The sequence below is a fragment of the Cherax quadricarinatus genome, chromosome 4 (genome assembly GCF_038502225.1).
Source record: "Cherax quadricarinatus isolate ZL_2023a chromosome 4, ASM3850222v1, whole genome shotgun sequence".
Taxonomy (NCBI): Eukaryota; Metazoa; Arthropoda; class Malacostraca; order Decapoda; family Parastacidae; genus Cherax; species Cherax quadricarinatus.
Window position 1 is genome coordinate 19,522,632 of NC_091295.1, and position 25,555 is coordinate 19,548,186.

The 25,555-nt window shown below is 39.1% G+C and overlaps 1 protein-coding gene across 2 annotated transcripts in view; it reads right to left on the reverse strand.

The window, feature by feature from the left end:
- LOC128684391 (uncharacterized) overlaps positions 1–25,555 on the reverse strand; it is a 107,716-nt gene that overhangs the window by 33,756 nt on the left and 48,405 nt on the right. For both annotated transcript variants that reach the window (XM_070095025.1, XM_070095023.1), the window contains exon 3: positions 19,811–19,934. In XM_070095025.1, the coding sequence (XP_069951126.1) occupies positions 19,811–19,934 (124 nt within the window). The remainder of the gene's footprint in view (positions 1–19,810; positions 19,935–25,555) is intronic.

Here is a 25,555-nt window from a genome sequence, read left to right on the forward strand (position 1 = left end):
GAAGTTCGAGGGGAGGGTTTATATCCAAGTTTAGTGTTCTATGTATGTAGTAGGCACAATAATAAGTATGGATGTTTTGTATGGTGAGTAAGTTTAGAATTTTGAATATTGGTGGAGTACGCTGCCTGGAGTGGGAATTTATCATCATTCTGACTGCAGCCTTTTGTTGGGTAATTAATGATTGGAGATGATTTATTGTTGTTGAGCCCCATGCACAAATTCCATAGGTGAGATAAGGGTAAATGAGTGAGTGATATAGGGCCAGGAGGGCTGACTGTGGAACATAGTACCGTATCTTCGATAGTATGCCTACGGTCTTGGAGATTTTGGAAATTTGTTGTACATGTGTTTGAAATTTGAGTCTATTATCAAGGTGGATTCCTACTCTCTGTCTTACTCTTAATTCTTTCAATAATAACTACCATACACTTTACCAGGTATACTCAACAGACTTATTCCCCTATAATTTTTGCACTCTCTTTTATCCCCTTTGCCTTTATACAAAGGAACTATGCATGCTCTCTGCCAATCCCTAGGTACCTTACCCTCTTCCATACATTTATTAAATAATAGCACCAACCACTCCAAAACTATATCCCCTCCTGCTTTTAATATTTCTATCTTTATCCCATCAATCCCAGCTGCCTTACCCACTACCTTTTACTTTCACACTAGCTACAACTAGTAAGTGATCCGATATATCTGTGGCCCCTCTATAAACATGTACATCCTGAACTCTACTCAACAGTCTTATCTACCAATACATAGTCCGACAAACTACTGTCATTACATCCTACATCATATCTTGTATACTTATTTATCCTCTTTTTCTTAAAATGCGTATTATAACTAAACCCCTTTCTATACAAATTTCCATCAAAGGGCTCCCATTATCATTTACACCTGGCACGCCAAACTTACCTACCACACCCTCTCTAAGTGTTTCTTCTACTTTAGCATTTAAGTTCCCTACCACAATTACTCTCTCACTTGGTTCAAAGGTTCCTATACATTCATTTAACATCTCCCAAAAAATCTCTCTCTCTCCTCTACACTACTCTCTTCTCCAGGTGCATACATGCTTATAACTACTAATATGTATTAAACTAATAAAAGTATACAGTAGTGTACAACAGGTACATTTTGTAAGTGAAGTACTGTACAGTAAAATTCTAATGAATATCAAATTCAAATTTTTATTCTTTTGCAATTTACAATGAGTGATTTACATATTACAGTGGACCCCTGACTTATGATGGCCTCAACCTACAATAAAACAGACTTACGATGCTTGTCAGCATAAAAATTTGACCCTGACCTACGTTGAAAAACTTGACTTACATCATTTGTCCCGTATGCGTCCATGCCTCCATCTGGCCTGAGTGTGCCTCAGCTACCCTGCCTTCAGTTAGTGTGCCAATGTTTATAAGCCAGTGTGGTTGCTTCCATGCATACATTTGGAACATTTTGTATTATTCCAGTGTTTTTAGTGCTTGTAACTGCTAAATAAGCCACCATGGGCCCAAAGAAAGCTTCTAGTACCAACCCTGTGGTAAAAATGGTGAAAATCACAATTGAAATGAAGGAGATAATTAGTAAGTTTGAAAGTGGAGTGCGTGCCTCTGAGTTGGCCAGGTTGTACAACAAACCCCAGTCAACCATCGCTACTATCCTGGCTAAAAAGGCAATCAAGGAAGCTGTTGTTGCAAAAGATGCAAGTATCTTTAGGAAACAGATCGCAAGTACTCGAAGATGTTGAGACTGTTATTGGTGTGGATAAATGAAATATAGATATTAGGAGATAGCATCTCTCAAGCGATCATATGTGAAAAGGCAAGGCAGTTGCATGACGATTTAATTAAAAAAATGCCTGCAACTAGTGATGTGAGTGAATTTAAGGCCAGCAAAGGTTGGTTTGAGAGATATAAGAATTGTAGTGGCATACAGTGTGTGATAAGGCATGGTGAGGCTGCCATTTCGGACAAAAAAGCAGCTAGAATTTTTTTTTTTTTTTTTATCATCACACTGGCCGATTCCCACCAAGGCAGGGTGGCCCGAAAAAGAAAAACTTTCACCATCATTCACTCCATCACTGTCTTGCCAGAAGGGTGCTTTACACTACAGTTTTTAAACTGCAACATTAACACCCCTCCTTCAGAGTGCAGGCACTGTACTTCCCATCTCCTGGACTCAAGTCCGGCCTGCCGGTTTCCCTGAATCCCTTCATAAATGTTACTTTGCTCACACTCCAACAGCACGTCAAGTATTAAAAACCATTTGTCTCCATTCACTCCTATCAAACACGCTCACGCATGCCTGCTGGAAGTCCAAGCCCCTCGCACACAAAACCTCCTTTACCCCCTCCCTCCAACCTTTCCTAGGCCAACCCCTACCCCGCCTTCCTTCCACTACAGACTGATACACTCTTGAAGTCATTCTGTTTCGCTCCATTCTCTCTACATGTCTGAACCACCTCAACAACCCTTCCTCAGCCCTCTGGACAACAGTTTTGGTAATCCCGCACCTCCTCCTAACTTCCAAACTACGAATTCTCTGCATTATATTCACACCACACATTGCCCTCAGACATGACATCTCCACTGCCTCCAGCCTTCTCCTCGCTGCAACATTCATCACCCACACTTCACACCCATATAAGAGCGTTGGTAAAGCTATACTCTCATACATTCCCCTCTTTGCCTCCAAGGACAAAGTTCTTTGTCTCCACAGACTCCTAAGTGCACCACTCACTCTTTTTCCCTCATCAATTCTATGATTCACCTCATCTTTCATAGACCCATCCGCTGACACGTCCACTCCCAAATATCTGAATACATTCACCTCCTCCATACTCTCTCCCTCCAATCTGATATCCAATCTTTCATCACCTAATCTTTTTGTTATCCTCATAACCTTACTCTTTCCTGTATTCACCTTTAATTTTCTTCTTTTGCACACCCTACCAAATTCATCCACCAATCTCTGCAACTTCTCTTCAGAATCTCCCAAGAGCACAGTGTCATCAGCAAAGAGCAACTGTGACAACTCCCACTTTGTGTGTGATTCTTTATCTTTTAACTCCACGCCTCTTGCCAAGACCCTTGCATTTACTTCTCTTACAACCCCATCTATAAATATATTAAACAACCACGGTGACATCACACATCCTTGTCTAAGGCCTACTTTTACTGGGAAAAAATTTCCCTCTTTCCTACATACTCTAACTTGAGCTTCACTATCCTCGTAAAAACTCTTCACTGCTTTCAGTAACCTACCTCCTACAAAATACACTTGCAACATCTGCCACATTGCCCCCCTATCCACCCTGTCATACGCCTTTTCCAAATCCATAAATGCCACAAAGACCTCTTTAGCCTTATCTAAATACTGTTCACTTATATGTTTCACTGTAAACACCTGGTCCACACACCCCATACCTTTCCTAAAGCCTCCTTGTTCATCTGCTATCCTATTCTCAGTCTTACTCTTAATTCTTTCAATTATAACTCTACCATACACTTTACCAGGTATACTCAACAGACTTATCCCCCTACAATTTTTGCACTCTCTTTTATCCCCTTTGCCTTTATACAAAGGAACTATGCATGCTCTCTGCCAATCCCTAGGTACCTTACCCTCTTCCATACATTTATTAAATAATTGCACCAACCACTCCAAAACTACATCCCCACCTGCTTTTAACATTTCTATCTTTATCCCATCAATCCCGGCTGCCTTACCCCCTGTGCAGGAATTCCAGGGGTACATAGAGGCTGAAGGATTGCAACCCCAACAAGTGTTTAGTTGTGATGAAAAAGGGCTGTTTTAGAAGAAAATGCCAAGTAGGACCTACATTACACAGGAGGAAAAAGCACTCCCAGGACACAAGCCTATGAAGGACAGGGTTACTTTAATATTGTGTAGTAATGCTAGTGGAGATTGCAGAATGAAGCCTCTGCTCGTGTATCACTCAAACTCCCAGAGTGTTCAGGAAAAATAATGTCGTCAAGGCTAATTTGTGTGATGTGGAGGGCAAGCAGTAAGGCATGGGTCACTAGGGACACTGTCTATGACTGGTTTTACCATGTGTTTGGCCCCACTGTGATAAATTACTTCCTGGAAAATAAATTGAAGCTTAAGTGCCTCCTGGTACTAGACAATGCTCCTGCTCATCCTTCAGACTTGGCAGAGCGAATTTCGGGGAGTTGAGCTTCATAAAAGTTAAGTTTTTGCCTCCTAATACCACTCCTCTTCTCCAGCCCATGGACCAGCAGGTCATTTCAAATTTCAAAAAACTGTACACCAAAGCAATGTTTCAACAGTGCTTTGAAGTGACCTCAGACACTCGACTGACCCTAAGAGAGTTTTGGAAAGATCACTTTAGTATCCTCAATTGCATAAAACTTGTAGGTAAGGCTTGGGAGGGAGTGACTAAGAGGACCTTGAACTCTGCTTGGAGGAAATTGTGGCCAGAATGTGTAGGAGAGAGAGATTTTGAAGGGTCTGGGGGCTAACCCTGAGGAGCCTATGCCCATTGTGAAATCTATTGTGGCATTGGGGAAGTCCTTGGGGGTTGGAGGTTAGTGGCGAGGATGTGGAAGAGTTGGTGGAGGATGACGATGAAGAACTAACCACTGATGAGCTGCAAGAGCATCTGCAACAGCTAGAGGCCACAACTGAGGAAATTGCTTCAGAGGAGGGGAGAGAGAAATCAAGGAAGTTGCCTTCTTCAACGATTAAGGAAATGTGTACAATGTGGACGAGGGTGCAAACCTTTATGGAAGAAAATCACCCTGACACAGCTAATGCAAGCTGTGCTAGTGACTTTTACAGTGACAATGTTGTGAACCACTTTAGAAAAATCTTAAAGGAAGGCGAAGTACAGAGCTCTTTGAACAGATTTTTGGTGTGACAGAGGTCCAGTGACTCAAGTTGTTCCCAGTGACATTAAAAGACGAAGGGAAGTAACCCTGGAAAAGGACTTGTTACCTAAAGTCCTTATGGAAGGGGATTTCCCTTCCAAACAATAATATACCTCCATCATCTCCCCTCCTCCCATCTCATCACCACATCTTCAATAAAGGTAAGTGTCATTCATTCTTTATTACACAATATATATTGTGCATGTATCCTTCCGTTTGTGTGTAGGAAAATGTATATTTCATGAGGTAAAATTTTTTTTTTTTCATACATATGGGTATCTTGAATGGACTACTTTGATTTCCATTATTTCTTATGGGGAAAATTAACTCGACTTGCGATAATTTCATCTTACGATGTGCTCTCTGAAATGGATTAATACCGTAAGTCGGGGGTCCACTGTATAAGATAGTGTTAAGCACACAGCAAGCCACTATCATGCCTGAACAATTTGGGCAGACTAATACTCCAGTACAGCAATTTTGGCGGGCTAATACTCCAGTACAGCAATTTTGGCAGACTAATACTCCAGTACAGCAATTTTTAACGCAAATGTGCCCAGGTGCGAAAGGTTGCCATGACAGCCCTGGTGTGGAGAAGGTCTCTAATTGTAATAAAATTTCTGAACATTCAAAATTAAATACGGTACTTTCTGTATTATGAATAACGAAATGATGGTGTTAAGTGTGATGCTTGTAGTTTACAGTAACTCCACTTTTGCATTATAAAAAATATATTCTGTATAATTAATAAACCACATTTTTAAAAGGTACTACAATATTTTCTAGGTAGTAGGTTGGTAGACAGCAACCGCCCAGGGAGGTACTACCGTCCTGCCAAGTGAGTGTAAAACGAAAGCCTGTAATTGTTTTACATGATGGTAGGATTGCTGGCGTCTTTTGTCTGTCTCATAAATATGCAAGATTACAGGTACGTCTTGCTACTACTTCTTACACTTAGGTCACACTACACATACGTGTACAAGCATATATATACACACCCCTCTGGGTTTTCTTCTATTTTCTTTCTAGTTCTTGTTCTTGTTTATTTCCTCTTATCTCCATGGGGAAGTGGAACAGAATTCTTCCTCCGTAAGTCATGCGTGTTGTAAGAGGCGACTAAAATGCCGGGAGCAAGGGGCTAGTAACCCCTTCTCATGTATATATTACTAAATGTAAAAGGAGAAGCTTTCGTTTTTCCTTTTGGGCCACCCCACCTCGGTGGGATACGGCCGGTGTGTTGAAAGAAAGAAAAGACTACAATATTTATGCTATGCACTAGGTATTCATGAAGCATCACTATCAAGTAGTTGCCTATATCAGATGGGCTTTAAATTTTCAGTGCTGGTGTACTTAACTAGAAAAAGGTTTATGTAACCATTGTAATGAATTGTGCAGTTGCCCTCCGAGCAATTTTATATACAGTGGACCCCCGGTTCGTGATGCTATCGGTATCCGATAAATCTGGTAGCCGATGCATTATATCGCCAAAAATTTGCCTCAGTTCCCATTACAAAACCCGGTATGCGATGCGATTCGTACGAGATGTGTCCACGTGTGGCCTGAACTGCCCCATGTGTGCCAGTGTTTACAAGCCAGCTAGTGTGCGCGCATCTAAGGATACATTCGATACATTCCATATTATCCATATTATCACTGTTTTTGGTGCTTGTTTCTGCAAAATGAGTCACCATGGGCCCCAAGAAAGCTTCTAGTGCCAACCCTGTGGTAAAAAGGGTGAGAATTAGTATGGAAATTAAGAAAGATTTTGAAGGGTTTGGGGTTAACCCTGAGAAGCCTATGCCAGTTGTGGAATCCATTGTGCTTACTTCAAAGATTAAGGAAATGTGTGCAAAGTGGGTTGAACTGCAAACCTTTATGGATGAAAATCACCCTAACACAGCTATTGCAAGCCATGCTGGTGACTATTTCAATGACAATGTTGTGGCCCATTTTAGACAAATCTTAACCCTTTCAGGGTCCGTCCCGTAGATCTACGGCTTTAAGTTCAGGGTCCAAACCGTAGATCTACGTCATGAGCTTAGCTCACTCTGATAAACTGTGAGTGGTAAATTTGGGCCTAGATATGAGAGAATACATCTATGTGGTATGTGTGCACCACATAAAACAAATCCTGCAGCACACTGTGTATAATGAGAAAAAAAAAACGAGACTGTGATTTTCGATTAAAACAGCGACTTTGTAGTGTTTTTTCGTATGTTTTTTATAGTTGTATTTGTGATTTCTTGGTCTCATTTGATAGAATGGAAGACATATTACAGAAATAGAGATAATTTTGATTGGTTTTAGCACTGGAAATGGCTTGAAACTGAGCTCAAAGTGGCAGAAATGTTAAATTTTTGCCGATGTTCAAGAGTAAACAAACGACCTCACACGTCTAATACACGCCAGCTGGTGGGTCTAATATACATTGACAAATGTGGTGATGACATTTATACAATTATTACAATATTGCATAACAGTAAATCTTCTATTTTTTGGTGTGAATAAAAATTCATTATGTGAATAAAAAATCAAAATAGAATTTATTTGTAAAGCCTCAAAACATAACTAATGAACAGAGGAAATGTTAGTTTAGTGCCAGGAATACCTACATTGTTTATTCTGGACCCTATTTTGAAATTGGAATATTTTGAACTTTGTGTTAAATTGGCCAAATTACCAATTTCCGGTCACTTTATTTTGTAGTTGAAACAGTTGACTTGGCTATTTCTTGTGCTCAATCGATAGAATAGAAGTAATACTAGTGAAATAGCTAAGAATTTGGTCGACTGGAATAATGTAATTGGCCTAAAATGGGAGTCAAAGTCGGCAAAATCGCCGATTCGTAAATATCACTGACACATCAAAATTCATGAGAGCATAATTTCGTCAATTTTCCATCAAATTTCGTACTTTTTGTTTTATTACATTCACAAAAAGATTCTCTACCATTTCATAAGAAAAAATAATCATTTTTTTTTTTAAATTCTTGGACACTGGGGCACCACTTCAGATTTTGGCCTTGGACCCTGAAAGGGTTAAGGAAACGGGAGGTACAGAGCTCTATGGACAGATATGCTGTGTGGCACAAGTCCAGCGACTCTCAAGCTGGTCCTAGTGGCATTAAAAGAAGAAGGGAAGTAACCCCGGAAAAGGACTTGCTACCTCAAGTCCTAATAGAGGGGGATTCCCTTTCTAAACAATAGGTTCAACACTCTCCCCTCCTCCCATCCCATCAATCATCACCAGATCTTCATTAAAGGTACGTGTCAATTATTCTTTTGTTATTATTCAATTGTTATTGTTATTGTAATTATTCTATTGCATTAAACTTAATATTTCATGTGGTAAAAGTTTTTTTTTTCATACTTTTGGGTGTCTTGCATGGATTAATTTGATTTCCATTATTTCTTATGGGGAAAATTGATTCGCTTTCCAATAATTTTGGTTTACGATGAGCTCCCAGGAACGGATTAATATTGTGAACCGGGGGTCGACTGTACAGGTAGATTATTCCTAGTTTTGATTTCTGTGTGATAATTTGAGAAAGCCTCTTCTGATCAGCTTCAAATTTTTATCACCGATGTACTCTATAGGAGGTGGTCTAGATTTTTTTATTGTAGTGCATGTTTGCTAATTAGCAACTTTTATTTTTAAAATGGTGATATTTTCTGTGAAATATCTTGAGTATGGGACCAAGTAAACCAAGTCCTAAACGATATAAGCTGGAAAGATAGACTAAGCAACACAGAGCCCAGACCCCAACTTACGCCTAGAACAGATTAACTCTGTGGCACTCGATGAATGCTCAAGGCATATTCCTTTAAGAAAAAGGAGGAGTAGATGTAAAATAGACAGAGACAGGCGCTCCCTTTACAGGCGACAGAAAAGAATAACAGAGCAGCTAAAAGAGGCCAATATATCTGAAATGCATAGGGAGATACTGGTCAGAGAAATAGCAAACATCGAACTAAAGCTAAAGGAATCTTATAGGAGTCAGGAATCGCGGGAAGAACTAAAACCCATAAATGAAATCGAAAGAAATCCAAAATATTTCTTTTCTTATGCCAAATCAAAGTCGAGAACAACATCCAGTATTGGGCCCCTACTTAAACAAGATGGGTCCTACAGAGATGACAGCAGGGAAATGAGTGAGCTACTCAAGTTCCAATATGACTCAGTTTTTAGCAAGCCGCTGACCAGAGTCGAAGATCTAAATGAATTTTTTATGAGAGAGTCACAGAATTTGGTAAACACAAGCCTATCTGATGTTATCCTGATGCCAAATGACTTCGAACAGGTGATAAATGACATGCCCATGCACTCTGCCCCAGGGCCAGACTCATGGAACTCCGTGTTCATTAAGAAACATTTCGACACGTTTCCTTACACCTGTTGTCCTGTTCACCTAGCAGCAAATAGGTACCTGGGTGTTAGTTGACTGGTGTGGGTCACATCCTGGGGGACAAGATTAAGGACCCCAATGGAAATAAGTTAGACAGTCCTCGATGATGCACTGACTTTCTTGGGTTATCCTGGGTGGCTAACCCTCCGGGGTTAAAAATCCGAACGAAATCTTATCTTATCTTATCTTAAGAATTGCATGAAGCCCCTATCACATGCTTTTAACATCCCATGGAGAGGGAGCATGGACACTGGGGTCGTCCCACAGTTACTAAAAACAACAGACATAGCCCCATTCCACAAAGGAGGCAGTAAAGCAATAAGAAAGAACTACAGATTGATAGCACTAACATCCCATATCATAAAAAATCTTTGAAAGGGTCCTAAGAAGCAAGATTGCCACCTATCTAGATACGCATCAATTACACAACCCAGGGCAACATGGGTTTAGAGCAGGTTGCTCCTGTCTGTCCCAACTATTGGATCACTACGACAAGGTCCTAGATGCACTAGAAGACAAAAAGAATACAGATGTAATATACACAGACTTTGCAAAAGCCTTCAACAAGTGTGACCATGGCGTAATAGCGCACAGAATACGTGCTAAATTAATAACAGGAAAAGCTGGTAGATGGATCTACAATTTCCTCACTAACAGAACACAAGTAGTAGTAGTCAACAGAGTAAAGTCTGAGGCGGCTACGGTGAAAAGCTCTGTTCTGCAACGCACAGTACTCGCTCCCATCTTGTTTCTCATCCTCATATCTGACAGACAGGGATGTCAGCCACAGCACTGTGTCTTCCCTTGCAGATCACACTAGAATCTGCATGACAGTGTCTTCCATTGCAGACACTGCAAGGCTCCGGGCTGACATCAACCAAATCTTTCAATGGGCTGCAGAAAACAATATGAAGTTCAACGATGAGAAATTTAAATTATTCCGATATGGTAAACATGAGGAAATTAAAACTTCATCAGAGTATAAAACAAATTCCAGCCACAAAATAGAGCGAAAAACTAACTTCAAAGACCTGGGAGTGATCATGTCAGAGGATCTCACCTTCAAGGACCATAACATTGTATCAACTGCATCTGCTAGAAAAATGACAGGATGGATAATGAGAACCTTCAAAACTAGGGATGCCAAGCCCATGATGACACTCTTCAGGTCGCTCGTTTTATCTAGGCTGGAATATTGCTGCACACTAACAGCACCTTTCAAGGCAGGTGAAATTACTGACCTAGAAAATGTACAGAGAACCTTCACGGTACACATAACAGAGATAAAACACCTCAATTACTGGGAGCGCATGAAGTTCCTGAACCTGTACTCCCTGGAATGCATGCGGGAGAGATACATGATTATATACACCTGGAAAATCCTAGAGGGACTAGTACTGAACTTGCACATGAAAATCACTCACTACGAAATAAAAGACTCAGAAGACGATGCAACATCCCCCCAATGAAAAGCAGGGGTGTCACTAGCACATTGAGAGACAACACAATAAGTGTCAGAGGCCCAAGACTGTTCAACTGCCTCCCAGCATACACAAGGAGGATTACCAATAGACCCCTGGCTGTCTTCAACCAGGCACTGGACAAGCACCTAAAGTTGGTACTTGACCAGCCGGGCTGTGGCTCGTACGTTAGATTGCGTGCAGCCAGCAGTAACAGCCTGGTTGATCAGGCCCTGATCCACCATGAGGCCTGGTCACAGACCGGGCCGCAGGGGGGCGTTGACTCCCGGAACTCTCTGCAGGTAAACTCCAGGTATGCCTTGTCACCCTATCTCTTTTCTGAATACTAAACCTAGGCACCTAGAGGAAAACGAGTGATGTTGGAAGTATGTATTGAAAAAAGTAAAAATTTTAGATGTTACAATATGGTGCATGTGTGATACAGAATGCACACACTTCTGGTCTGAGAATCTACCATCTATACAATTAAAGATAAGAAAATAAGAGCCAGTGTAATGAGTAATGCAGATTGTGACCCCTGTGTGTAACAATCCATTAGCTAACAAGATAAATTAGTTAAGAATCTTAATTATGTTCAACACATTACTTATTTTAAAACCTAGTTGTTAGTCACTCTTGTTCTTATGTTTACAAACACTGATCCAGATTTTAACCTTTTATTAAATGACTTACACGAATCAAACAGTAACTAATTATTATACAGCAGACCAAGCTAAGACATTACTCAGAGCTAACAATAACATAACTATCTTTAATTACAATGTCAGATCCTTGAGCAAACATTACGATGACCTCACAGCATTACTCAATTCCCTTAATTCCAGTATGTCAATCATCACACTCACAGAAACTTGGCTAAAGCCTGGCACTACAGATGTCTATGCCATTCCTGGATACACAGCCATACACAACTGTAGGACAGACCAGCAAGGGGGTGGAACAGCTTTATAGTACTACTCAAATCAACTTGACTATCAATAATTTTTGCACAAGGGATGAGCATGGTTAATATATTATGTATAAATTTAAATCAAAAGACCTGCAAAAACCCCCTCACAGTCATAAATATCTACAGAGTACTACAGTCAAACATTTATCACTTTAGTGAAAAATTAGGGAATTTGATAACTGATGCACATATGAACAAAGACCACCTAGTACTAACAGGAGATTTCAACATAAATCTACTACATGACCAGGACCCACAAGTAACTGAATTCACAAACACTATGAGCAACTGCTTGTTACTACCAACAATATCAAAACCTACAAGAATCTCCCAGAATAGTATCTCTTTATTGGACCACATCTTGACTAACACCATATCCCCTTTAAAATCAGGCATAATCACAGACAACACCACAGACCAGTACCCTACCTTCCTCGTAACCAACCTAGGTAAACTGTCCCAAGACACTACTAAAGTTACCTTTAGACTGCATAACGAAACAGCTGTAAATAACTTCATAGCAGCTATGAATAATGTCAACTGGCATAATGAGCTTGAAACATATACAGACACTAATGAATGTATTAATAAATTTATAAAAAGAACCCACTACCTCTATAACAAGCATTGCCCTAAAAAAACTAAACAGCTCACAGCAGACAGATTAAATAGTCCCTGGCTAACACCCACCATCCTCAAATCCATTAACACAAAGCACCAATATGAAAAACAGTACAGAATGGGTCAAATAACTAGAGACCTGTCTAAACGTTACTCATCAGCCCTTACCAGCCTGATAAGAAGGTTAAAAAAAATTGAATTATGAAAACAGATTAAAAACATCAAATGTTAAATAAAGAAGACCTGGAAAAACCCTATATGAAATTCTAGGAACTAAAAGGATATCCAAAAACAAAAACAAATTAACAAAATCAGACGGACCCCTACTCCCACCAAATGAAACAGCAAACAGACTCAATGTTTTCTTCTCCACCATGTGAAAGAATCTAGCAAGCAAAATCCCAAGCTCAAACACAAGTCCATCAAACTAACTCACAGGCACCTACCCACATACACTATTCCTAGCTCCAACCAACCTAACAGAGGTCTCGCTCATCAACAACACCCTTAAGAACAAGGCAGGAGACAAACAACTTGCCTGCTTTTATGTACAAAAAAGCTTTGCAAATACTGTCACCAATTACTGCAACACTCTTTAACAAATCCACTGAATCCTCCACCTCCCCAACAGTTCTCAAAATAGCGAGGGTTACCCCGATCCACAAAGGTGGTGATCAAACCGACTTGAATAACTATAGACCAATTACTAACTTACCACTACTCTCTAAAATCTTTGAAGAATTAATTCACAGATGGATCCATTCCTACCTCATCTCATACAACATACTAAATCCCTGTCAGTTTGGATTCAAGAATAAAAGCACAAATGGTGCTATTATACACATGCTGGAGCTAATATATACTGCTCTCGAGAAGAAAGAAGTCCCACTGGGATTTTCATTGACTATGTAAAGCTTTTGATACAGTCAACCATGACTTCCTGCACACTAAATTAACACACTATGGTATAAGAGGCCATTCCCTTAACTGTTTAAAGTCATACCTTAATAACAGAAGCCAATATGTGTACGCAAATGGTGCAAACTCTTCCACACAAACAATCACAGTACCACTCCTCTTTCTCATCTACATTAATGACCCACCAAATGCATCACAGCTACTCAAACCCATATTATTTGCAGATGACACTACATACATCTTCTCACACCCAAACCCAGCCATACTCACCAACACTGTCAATGCTGAATTGCAGAAAATATCTACCTGGATGATGACGAATAAACTTACCCTAAATACTAACAAAACCTATTTCATTCAGTTTGGAACCAGAGCTGCAAATGTTTCACTTAACACTAAATGGATCACCCATCACAAGACTCAGAGGGAAAATTCCTAGGAATCCACCTAGACAGCAGCCTCAAATTCCAGACACATATACAACAAATTTCCAAGAAAATCTCTAAGACAGTAGGCATACTATCAAAGATACAGTATTATGTTCCACAGTAAGCTCTCCTTGTACTGTATCACTCACTCATCTACCCTTTATTGTACAAGTGAGCGGCCCATATCCTTTCGCATGCTATTTCATTACTTTTTAACAAGTCACTAGAAACTAGCACCTTCCCGGAACTACTCAAGATGGCAAGGGTTACACCAATACATAAAAATGGTGACCCTACAGACTTAAACAACTATAGGCCAATATCAAACTTACCATTGCTATCCAAAATCTTTGAGAAACTCGTGCACAGGAGACTATATTCATTTATAACAGCACAAAACATACTCATTGAGCCCCTGCCAATTTGGATTTAGGAAAAATAAAAGCACTAATGATGCAATCATAAAAATGCTAGATCTGCTTTACACAGCATTAGAAAATAAGGAATATCCACTAGGAATTTTTATTGACCTAAGAAAAGCTTTTGACACAGTAGACCACGACATCCTACTCCACAAACTTGACCATTACGGTATAAGAGGCCATGCGCTTGCTTATTTCAAATCTTACCTTACTAATAGGTATCAGTATGTTACCATTAAAGACACAGCATCAACAACACGGCTACTTGATACTGGAGTTCCGCAGGGAAGTGTCCTTGGTCCCCTGCTCTTCCTCATATACATCAATGATCTTCCAAACGTATCCCAACACCTGAAACCCATTCTCTTTGCTGACGACACGACTTATGTCATCTCTCACCCTAATCTTGCCACCCTCAACACCATTGTTAATGAGGAGCTGATCAAAATATCGACTTGGATGACAGCCAATAAACTTATGCTTAACACTGACAAAACCTACTATATTATGTTTGGTAGCAGAGCAGGAGATGCACAAATTAACATTAAGATCGACAACACTCTAATTACCAGACATAATGAGGGCAGATTCCTAGGCCTATACCTTGACAACAACCTGAACTTCAGCACCCATATCCAACACATAACCAAAAAAGTATCCAAAACAGTTGGGATCCTCTCCAAGATATGATACTACGTGCCGCAAAATGCCCTTCTCACACTATACCACTCACTTATTTATCCATACCTCACCTATGCTATTTGTGCTTGGGGATCAACTGCAGCAATACACCTAAAGCCAATAATAACCCAACAAAAAGCTGCAGTAAGAATTATCACTAAATCCCATCCCTGGCAACACACCCCCCCACTCTTCATAGATGTAAACTTACTCCCTGTTCAGTACATCCACACTTACTACTGTGCAATCTACATCTACAGGACCTTAAACTCCAATATCAACCTTGACCTAAAATGCTTTCTTGATAGTTGTGACAGAACCCACAGGCATAACACCAGACACAAACATCTCTACGACATTCCCCATGTCCGACTAAACCTTTACAAAAATTCAATGTATGTCAAAGGCCCTAAAATCTGGAACACCCTACCTGAACTCTAGAACTGCAGACACATTCATCACCTTCAAAACTACCATTAGAAAACATCTTATCTCCCTGATAAACCCCATCAACTAACTACACGAATACCACCTGGTGGTTCACACTTACACTCACTCGCCCATTTGACCATAAACAGAAATATTAATCTCAATCTTAAAATAATGAATCCTATGATACTCCAATACTGAAACTATGTACTGTGCCAAAACAAAAGCATTCACATTGCTAAACTCACAAACTAGTATTTAGTCACTTAGCCACAATACCAACTTACCTCATAATTTGTAATATTTTAAAATAAAGAATTAAACTAAGTCTGCCCGAAATGCCTAGCCATGATAGGCGTTCTAGTGGTACACTCTGTAATCATTATTTAACTACATGTAAACCACACAACAACCAAATTCTGTAAATTCAACATTGTAATCTTTATAGAGAATAAACTTTGAATTTGAATTTGAATTTGAATTATCTCACATATGGAATTTGTGCATCGGGGTCAACATCATCATATCTTAGACCTAAGGCCACTTATAACCCAGCAAAAGGCTGCAATCAGAATGATAAATTCCCACTTGCAACAGCATACTCCACCTCTATTCAAAAGTCTAAATTTGCTCACCATAAAGAACATCCACACTTTTTCATGTGCCTACTACATACATAGAACAATACACTCAAACATAAACCCTCCACTCAAACTTCTCCTCACCAACCTTAACAGGACACATGACCATAACACAAGACACAGTTCTCTTTTTGATGTACCCATGTCCATATCACACTGTGTAAAAACTATGCACATAAAAGGCCCCAAAATCTGGAATTCATTACCAGAACATACTATAGTAACCAGGCCTGAAAATCAATTTAAGGCTCTTCTAAAACACCACTTACTCGCTCAGGACTAAGTAATCAACACTCATTATTTAACATTACCAATAATTCTCCCAATTACTTAAATCTTAAAAATTCAAGACAACATATAGCAAATTGATCATCTTTGTTATACATTGTAATGTGACAAATTTGTACAACTATAATGCTTCAGTATCAATACGTTCAAATTTCATTGTTTCAAATACTCAATTGTAATAAAGTTGGTAGAATTACCCACAATATGTACAGTAAAAGGACACACGTGCAACTAATGTGACATTTTATTGTGGTAACGTTTCGCTCTCCAGGAGCTTTATCAAGCCTTACAAACAGTACATGGACACAGAGGGTATATATAGGCTCAGAGTGAGGTGCAAAACTAGTGGTAGTAGTATTAGTAATATGTACAATATGTTAGAACAATTAACTTACACATGAGTAAAAGGATATAAAAGCTATTACTTGGGGATCATAAAAATAGATTAGACAAATACAGTGGACCCCCGCATAGCGATCAGCTCCCAACTCGACCAATTATGTAAGTGTATTTTTGTAAGTGCTTTTGTAGGTGTATTTTTGGGAGTCTGAAACTGACTAATCTAATTCACAATATTTCTTATGGGAACAAAATCGGTCTTTAATGGCACCCAAACAGACTTCTGGATTGAAATATCGTTATGTGGGGGTCCACTGTATTTCTATTGGACAGACCTTCTCTATCCAGCCTCCAATAGAAATATTTGTCTAACCTATTTTTATGTTTCCCAAGTAATAGCTTTTATATCCTTTTACTCATGTGCAAGTTAATTGTTCTAATATTGTATTACTACTACTACTACTACTACTACTTATATCACTACTACTACTAGTATTGCACCTCACTCTGAGCCTATATATACCCATTGTGTCCATGTACTGTTTGTAACAGTTTGACAAAGCTCCTGGAGAGCGAAACGTTGCCACAATAAAATGTCACATTAGTAGCACTTGTGTCCTTTTACTTTACACAAATACTCAATTGTACTTCATATTGTAAGTTGTTTACTGTAATTTTTAACAATGAATCTTTCATTGCTTGTTAATTTTAAGTTAATTTTAAGCCTGCCCACAATGCTCTGCATACAAGGGGCTTTTGGCATGTTCACCCAACTACAGTACTATAATTCATTGTACAACTATGTATCATGTCCAAATAAAATATATGAATATGAATGTCAAGTGGTAAATACAGCTATAAATAATGCAGAGTACAACAGACTAGAGATGCATAATTGAATATGTGAACATGTCCATTAAACTATTAACTGACAACTCTGCATTTACACCAACACAAGAACCACAGCTATCCACCTTAGTGCAGCAGGGCCACATCAATCCTCTACACACTTGCATGACAAGAAACAATAGTACTATAATGTAGAGAGATTATAGTAATTTTTTATTTAGTAGCTAGTATATTAAAAACGTTTGGCAAATTAGGAGGGGTTATGGAACATAACCCAATTTTTCTCACGTTCTTCATTTCACAATGCTAATTTTAACAAGCTGCCAATCTTCAGAAACACATTCCATGCATTTTGAGAAGGTTTACTGTATATTCTACTGTATATTAAATTATATGATTTTTTTTCATGGTCAGCAGAAGCTCTAACACATTTAACCAAACATCTTAATTTTGACAAATGCTTGTTATAAATAACCAGGTAAACACAAAATACTTGCTAGTTATACAACTGTAATGTGATGTATCCTTTCTGTCTTAATTGAGTAACAATAATATACAAACTAAAACAAATTCAATAATGTTTAGAGTCATATACAGGAAGGCCCCACTTATACGGCGGGTTAGGTTCCAGGCTACCGCCGTAAAGCGGAAACCGCCGTAAAGTGGAACACCCTTTTTTTCCACTTACAAATGCATACAAACACTAGATAACAAGTTTACACTAACATATATTATGTTAGCAATAGAACCAGGCATCAAAAAACAATAAAAAAGTACAATACACACATAGTGCACTCATTACTTACCTTAAAATATTTATAGTCTTAATCTAGGGTGAGACAAGTAGTATTTATTGTAAGAAATCAAGTGTGGTATGTATTGTAATAGCCAGGCTACCTCACCAGGCCACCCCACCCACACTTACTATTCTATGATATTTAAGCATCCCAGAGCGATAAAATGTATATACAGTTCACTCATTACTTACCTTAAAATATTTGTAGTCTTAATGTAGGGTCAGGAGTAAGTAAATGAGATAAAACGAATAAATGAGAGAGAGAAAGAATGAGTACATGAGAGGTAACAGGCGCAGAGTTATGTAAACAAACCAGGCTCCCACATCTTATATTTATGTTTATTTATTCTATTGTGGGGTGTATTTATCATCTTTTTATGTTATGTATCGTGTTTATTATATAATTTTGAAAAAAATATCATGGATGGATTAATGAAAATGTGTATATTACCGCAATATACGACATTTAATGAGACTCGGTGACTATTGTTATTATCACCACTTGTGGAAGTCGTCTGCTACCACAGCTCACATTTATGTTTATTTATTCTACTGTGGGGTGTATTTATCTTATTTATATGTTATGCATCGTGTTTATTATATAATTTTGAAAAAAATATCATGGATGGATTAATGAAAATGTGTATATTACCGTAATATACGACATTTAATGAGACTCGGTGACTATTGTTATTATCACCACTTGTGGAAGTCGTCTGCTACCACAGCTCACATTTATGTTTATTTATTCTACTGTGGGGTGTATTTATCTTATTTATATGTTATGCATCGTGTTTATTATATAATTTTGAAAAAAATATCATGGATGGATTAATGAAAATGTGTATATTACCGTAATATACGACATTTAATGAGACTCGGTGACTATTGTTATTATGGCGTCACTTGTGGAAGTCGTCTGCTCACATCTCACATTTATGTTTATTTATTCTACTGTGGGGTGTATTTATCTTATTTATATGTTATGCATCGTGTTTATTATATAATTTTGAAAAAAATATCATGGATGGATTAATGAAAATGTGTATATTACCGTAATATACGACATTTAATGAGACTCGGTGACTATTGTTATTATGGCGTCACTTGTGGAAGTCGTCTGCTCACATCTCACATTTATGTTTATTTATTCTACTGTGGGGTGTATTTATCTTATTTATATGTTATGCATCGTGTTTATTATATAATTTTGAAAAAAATATCATGGATGGATTAATGAAAATGTGTATATTAACGTAATATACGACATTTAAATGACTCGATGTATGTAAGTTTATTTAGGTACAGGTATACATAAGTATAATTATCAGAGTATATATAAAATATGAAATAACTTTTAAAAACATTTGAAATTTTGGAGTTTCCAGACAAAATGGAGAGACTTAGTGCTTACTGAGCTCATGGAGAATGTAAACAAACAGGGTGGGGCACGGTGACCGTATTAGAAAGTCAGGTGGGGGGAGCCGTATAGTGAGTTTTGGTCATAATTTGAAATGTCCGTATTAGCGGAACGCCGTAAAGTGAAACGCCGTAAAGTGGGGCCTTCCTGTAATTACTAAAGCAATAAACGATCTATGTATCATAAAATTTAGATAATGGAAACAAATGTTCGTAACATACCGATATATGGGGGTTGGGCTGGGATGTACGTAAGATGGTGATGGAAGTGCTGCACTTCTCATACAGGTGATCCACTACCGGGTAGTCTGTGTTACTCTCCAACTGAGAAGCAATGAGTTCTAAACTAAAAAAAACAGAAAAGATATATACATGTATTGCAATTTTAGTGGCAAACATGACAGGAAAAACTGTCAGCAAAAAGAAGAGAGGACAAGCAGTTTAATAAAACAGAGGAGTGGGTAATGTTTTCATACCAAGAAACTGATGCTAAAATCAAAATAATTTGTCAAATTATTTACTAAATAACAGGTATGTTCCAGATTTCACTATATGTACTAGACTTATAATACTAGACAAAATCTACCAGTCAGATGTAGAAATTTGTCTGGGGGAGTGGAAAATATAATGTGTTGTTAACAGCTAATGGTACTGCAATAGTATTTGTATAGGCCACTAGATGCCACAGACTGAGTTAACCCATGCACAACACTTGTGTATAATTTTATAAAAAAAATTCGTACAGAATTTCAATTTGTGAAGTAGAGATGCTGATGAATTAAGACAAGTGCAATGCATGGGTTTCTATATTGAGAGATTCATCTGTGTACCAGGTTTTATCAATCTAATACAGAGGCATAAGGGAAGAACTATGATAAAACCCATGAAAAGTGTGGAGAAAGGCAGCGACTTAAGATGATGAGATGGGGTAGGGCCCACTAGTGGACGTAGATTAAGCCCATGAAAAAATAAAAAAAAAAACATACAAGGAACAGTTGTAGATGTTCTCTGCCTATTGTATTTTATTGTTACATTGTAAAAACCTCTTCTATGCTATCTCCCTTACCACAGTCTTTACAAAAACTTCTTTTCCCACCCTCCTATATGTACTCAAATTTTTGTGCACACTGCTGGACAACATTATTAAATATACCTCATACCTCTTCAACCTGATTACCTGTACTTTTTCTACCCCACCTTTCTATTAACAGCTGCTTTCTTTCTCGTGATTCCCACCTTGACTTCTCTTGTACCCACAAATGGCAACTGCCTTTTACTGTAATGTAGCTACCACTAAATAATGAAGACATATCAGTCACTTCCTAAAACCATGTGCATCCATAAGCTTACCCATCAAGCTTTTTATTCACTAATGCATGCTCTAGCAAACTGCTGTCATTGCAGATTATCTCAAGCTTATTAATCCTTTTATATAAACAAGTATTATGTATTACCAAACCTCTTCCTCAACGTAATTCAATTAGAGGTTCCCTACTATCATTTACCCCTGGCACTCCAAATTTGCCTATTGAGCTCCCTCCCCACCACTACAGGTCTACCAGTTTAACAATCAGATCACCTACAACATTTACTCTCTTAGTTCAAAATTCCCTAAACACTAGATTCTCAAAATCTCTTCTATATTCTTCCCACTCATAAATGCATAACCCCTTACTATAGCTCACTTTTTGCACCCCACTTTTACTATATTCAATATAATTCTTGAATTTATACTCTTAACTCTTCCTTCCTTTCAAAGATGATCATCTCATATCAATGCAATCTTTTTAGTGCAAGTTCTCTGATACACCCAATTTAACTACAGTGGACCCCCGCATAGCGAACGCCTTGCATAGCGAACAATCCGCATAGCGAACGCTTTGTTCGCTGAAATTTTGCCCCGCATAGTAGACAAAAACCCGCTCAGCGAACTTCGTCCGAGACGCGTCCAATGTGGGCCCTCAGCCAGCCTCACATGTGCCGCCCGTCCCATTGTTTACCAGCTAGCCTCCGCGGTAACATTCAAGCATACACTCAGAATATTTCGTATTATTACAGTGTTTTCGGTGCTGTTTCTGGAAAATAAGTGACCATGGGCCCCAAGAAAGCTTCTAGTGCCAACCCTGTGGTAAAAAGGGTGAGAATTAGTATGGAAATTAAGAAAGATTTTGAAGGGTTTGGGGCTAACCCTGAGAAGCCTATGCCAGTTGTGGAATCCATTGTGCCTACTTCAAAAATTAAGGAAATGTGTGCACAGTGGGTTGAACTGCAAACCTTTATGGATGAAAATCACCCTGACACAGCTGTTGCAAGCCGTGCTGGTGACTATTTCAATGACAATGTTATGGCCCATTTTAGGAAAGTCTTGAAGGAACGGGAGGTACAGAGCTCTATGGACAGATTTGTTGTGCGACAGAGGTCCAGTGACTCTCAAGCTGGTCCTAGTGGCATTAAAAGAAGAAGGGAAGTAACCCCAGAAAAGGACTTGCTACCTCAAGTCCTAATGGAAGGGGATTCCCCTTCTAAACAGTAAGAAGATAATGCTCTCCCCTCCTCCCATCCCATCAATCATCACCAGATCTTCAATAAAAGTAAGTGTCATGTAATTGTGCATGCCTTTTTCAGTTTGTGTGTACTAAAATTAACATTTTTTTTGTGGTAAAAAAAATTTTTTTTCATACTTTTGGGTGTCTTGCACGGATTAATTTTATTTCCATTATTTCTTATGGGGAAAATTAATTCGCATAGCGAACATTTCGCATAACGACCAGCCCTCTTGCACGGATTAAGTTCGCTATGCGGGGATCCACTGTATTTTACTCCTCCCCACTGAAATTCTCCCATTCCTTAGCTTTGTCTGCCTTAGTGCAAGGATATCCAACTTCCTTTATTTAACATTAACAAGTCATTATCTGCACAACATCCACACACATTCAAATAACCAAACTTTAAAATTGCCTTCTTTGTCAGTGATACAGACAGGCTATTGGTTCTTTGCTTTCAGCAATTTTGTCACCGCCTATGACATACGATGCTTACAGAGGAAACTGAAAACATTACAATGGCAAAAGACTATGTACATGTACTAGGAAATTCGAAAGAAACTCAGATGTGTATACACACAAGTACATTCACCTGTAGTAAATATAACTGCAAGATTTACCATTCATCTAGCATTTCTATGAAACAAAAAGAAAAAAACAGCAATCCTGCCAGTGTAAAACACTTAACTTTTTATGTGTACACTCGTTACTTAACTTACTTACACACACACACACACACACACACACACACACACACACAAGGGACACCGCGTGAGCGAATCATGCCTTCCGTGCTCCGCGAATGTAAGTGTTTTTGAGGGCTACCCAAGTGTACTGCAAGGGTTGCTAAGTGTATTAGGGTAGTGAACAATTCCTTGAAGCAATTTACAATCTGCCTGAGCCACATAAGTGTGGGGAGAGCCACAATTTTGTAAGTGATCTAGAAAGTAAAACGTGGTGGCACATTCAGAGCGAGAGGGGAAAGTGTGTGCTCAGGCGACATTGCCACGTGTCACCCAAGAAAGATAATAAAGTGAAACAAATGAGTGACCAGTGAAAGAAATACAGTGAACAGGGTACATTATATAACGAGAAGAAATTGAGGTGGATCTACGCCAGGACGTCACATCGAGCTGGACAATCTACAGGCTGCTACAGCTGCATTGCAAGTATACTGTAATCACCTATGTATGGTTGTTTGGGTGTGGGTTTCGGGTTCCAATTAACCGCCAAGCTGATTGTGAATGGTCCAACTCTCCTAGCACGATAAAGAATAGGCACTAAAGTACTCAATAAGGAATAGCAATTGGTAATCTATGGAACAAGGTAAGTTACTATAAGCCTAAGTGGTAGTAAAAGCATAGAGGGCAGCATTGTAAGTAGGTGCGGGTCAAGTCACAGGAGGGTGGGGGTCAGGTCACAAAAGGTTGTGGTCAGGTAAGGGACCACTGAGACTCCACATAACACTCCAACGCACAATTCCACCTACTTTTCAGACACTTAATAAACCCACACACAATTCCACATGCAATTCAATTCCACACACACAAGCGGGGTTCCACAGGGGTCGGTCCTAAGACCTGTGCTGCTTCTGGTATATGTGAATGACATAACAGAAGGGATAGACTCAGAAGTGTCCTTGTTTGCAGATGATGTGAAGTTAATGAGAAGAATCAAATCGGATGAGAATCAGGCAGGACTACAAAGAGACCTGGACAGGCTACAAGCCTGGTCCAGCAACTGGCTCCTTGAGTTTAACCCTGCCAAATGCAAAGTCATGAAGATTGGGGAAGGGCAAAGAAGACCACAGACACAATATAGTCTAGATGGACAAAAACTGCAAACCTCACTCAAGGAAAAAGATCTGGGGGCGAGTATAACTCCGAGCATATCTCCTGAGGCGCACATCAATCAGATAACTCCTGCAGCATACGGGCGTCTGGCAAACGTATGGATAGCGTTCCGATACCTCAGTAAGGAATCATTCAAGACTCTGTATACCATTTACGTCAGGCCCATACTAGAGTATGCAGCACCAGTTTGGAATCCACACCTGGTCAAGCACATCAAGAAATTAGAGAAAGTGCAAAGGTATGCAACAAGACTAATTCCAGAGCTAAGGGGATTGTCCTACAAAGAAAGGTAGAGGGAAATCGGCCTGACGACACTGGAGGACAGGAGGGTCAGGGGAGACATGATAACGACATATAAAATACTGCATGGAATAGACAAGGTGGACAAAGACGGGATGTTCCAGAGATGGGACACAGAAACAAGAGGTCACAATTGGAAGTTGAAGACTCAGATGAATCAAAGGGATGTTAGGAAGTATTTCTTCAGTCATAGAGAAGTCAGGCCTTGGAATAGCCTAGAAAGTGAAGTAGTGGAGGTGGGAACCATACATAGTTTTAAGGCAAGGTATGATCAAGCTCATGGAGCAGGGAGAGAAAGGACCTAGTAGCAGTCAGTGAAGAGGCAGGGCCAGGAGCTATGACTCGACCCCTGCAACCACAAATAGGCGAGTACAAATAGGTGAGTACACACACACACTGTATATATATATATATATATATATATATATATATATATATATATATATATATATATATATATATATATATATATATATATATATATATATATATATATATATGACTCATACACACACTTCCCCCCTCCCCCACCAACCTCTCACTCCTTCTCCTGATCCCCCCCTCTCTCATTCACCCTCCTCCTCCCCACCTCTCCCTCTTTCCCCCCTCTCCCTCTCCAATTCTCTCCCTTGTCTCTCCCTCCTCACTCCCCATATTCCCACATAATCCCCTTCCCCACCCTTCTCCCATATAGCCACGGTCCACAGTTCCTCCTCTACCTCCCCCCCACACTCGGACATACACACTACTAACCTAACACACAGAATTACGTAAGTTTTCCATTCTGAGGCAATCAAAATAAAAAACATGGGTTGCCAGAGAGCAGGAAGGAAAACCAAGAGACAGGAGGATGAATCTGCAAAGGAAGATTGGGCAGCAGAGCTCACAAAAAGGGAACATGAATGAGAAAAGAAACTAGAAGAAATTAGCATGAGAATGGAAGAGAGGATAGATATGGAAAGCAAGAAGTGGGAGATGCAAGTCATAGCAGCAGAGGCTAGGATACAGAGATTAGAAGAGGAACTGAAAAATTTGAAACAGCCTAAAGAGCTAAAGAACATTTTGGGAATGACATCAGAGACTGCTACCTCAGTCACAAATCAGGGGGCTGTAGGGAAAGAAGGAGCAAAACTGCATGTAGAAGCTCTATCAGAGGGGACTGTAGTAAATTTATTTATTTATTTATTTATTTATTTATTTAGTAATTTGAGCGTACATACAGAGGTACAAAAAAAAATACAGGTAAGAGCAGCATGCCAAAGCCACTTATA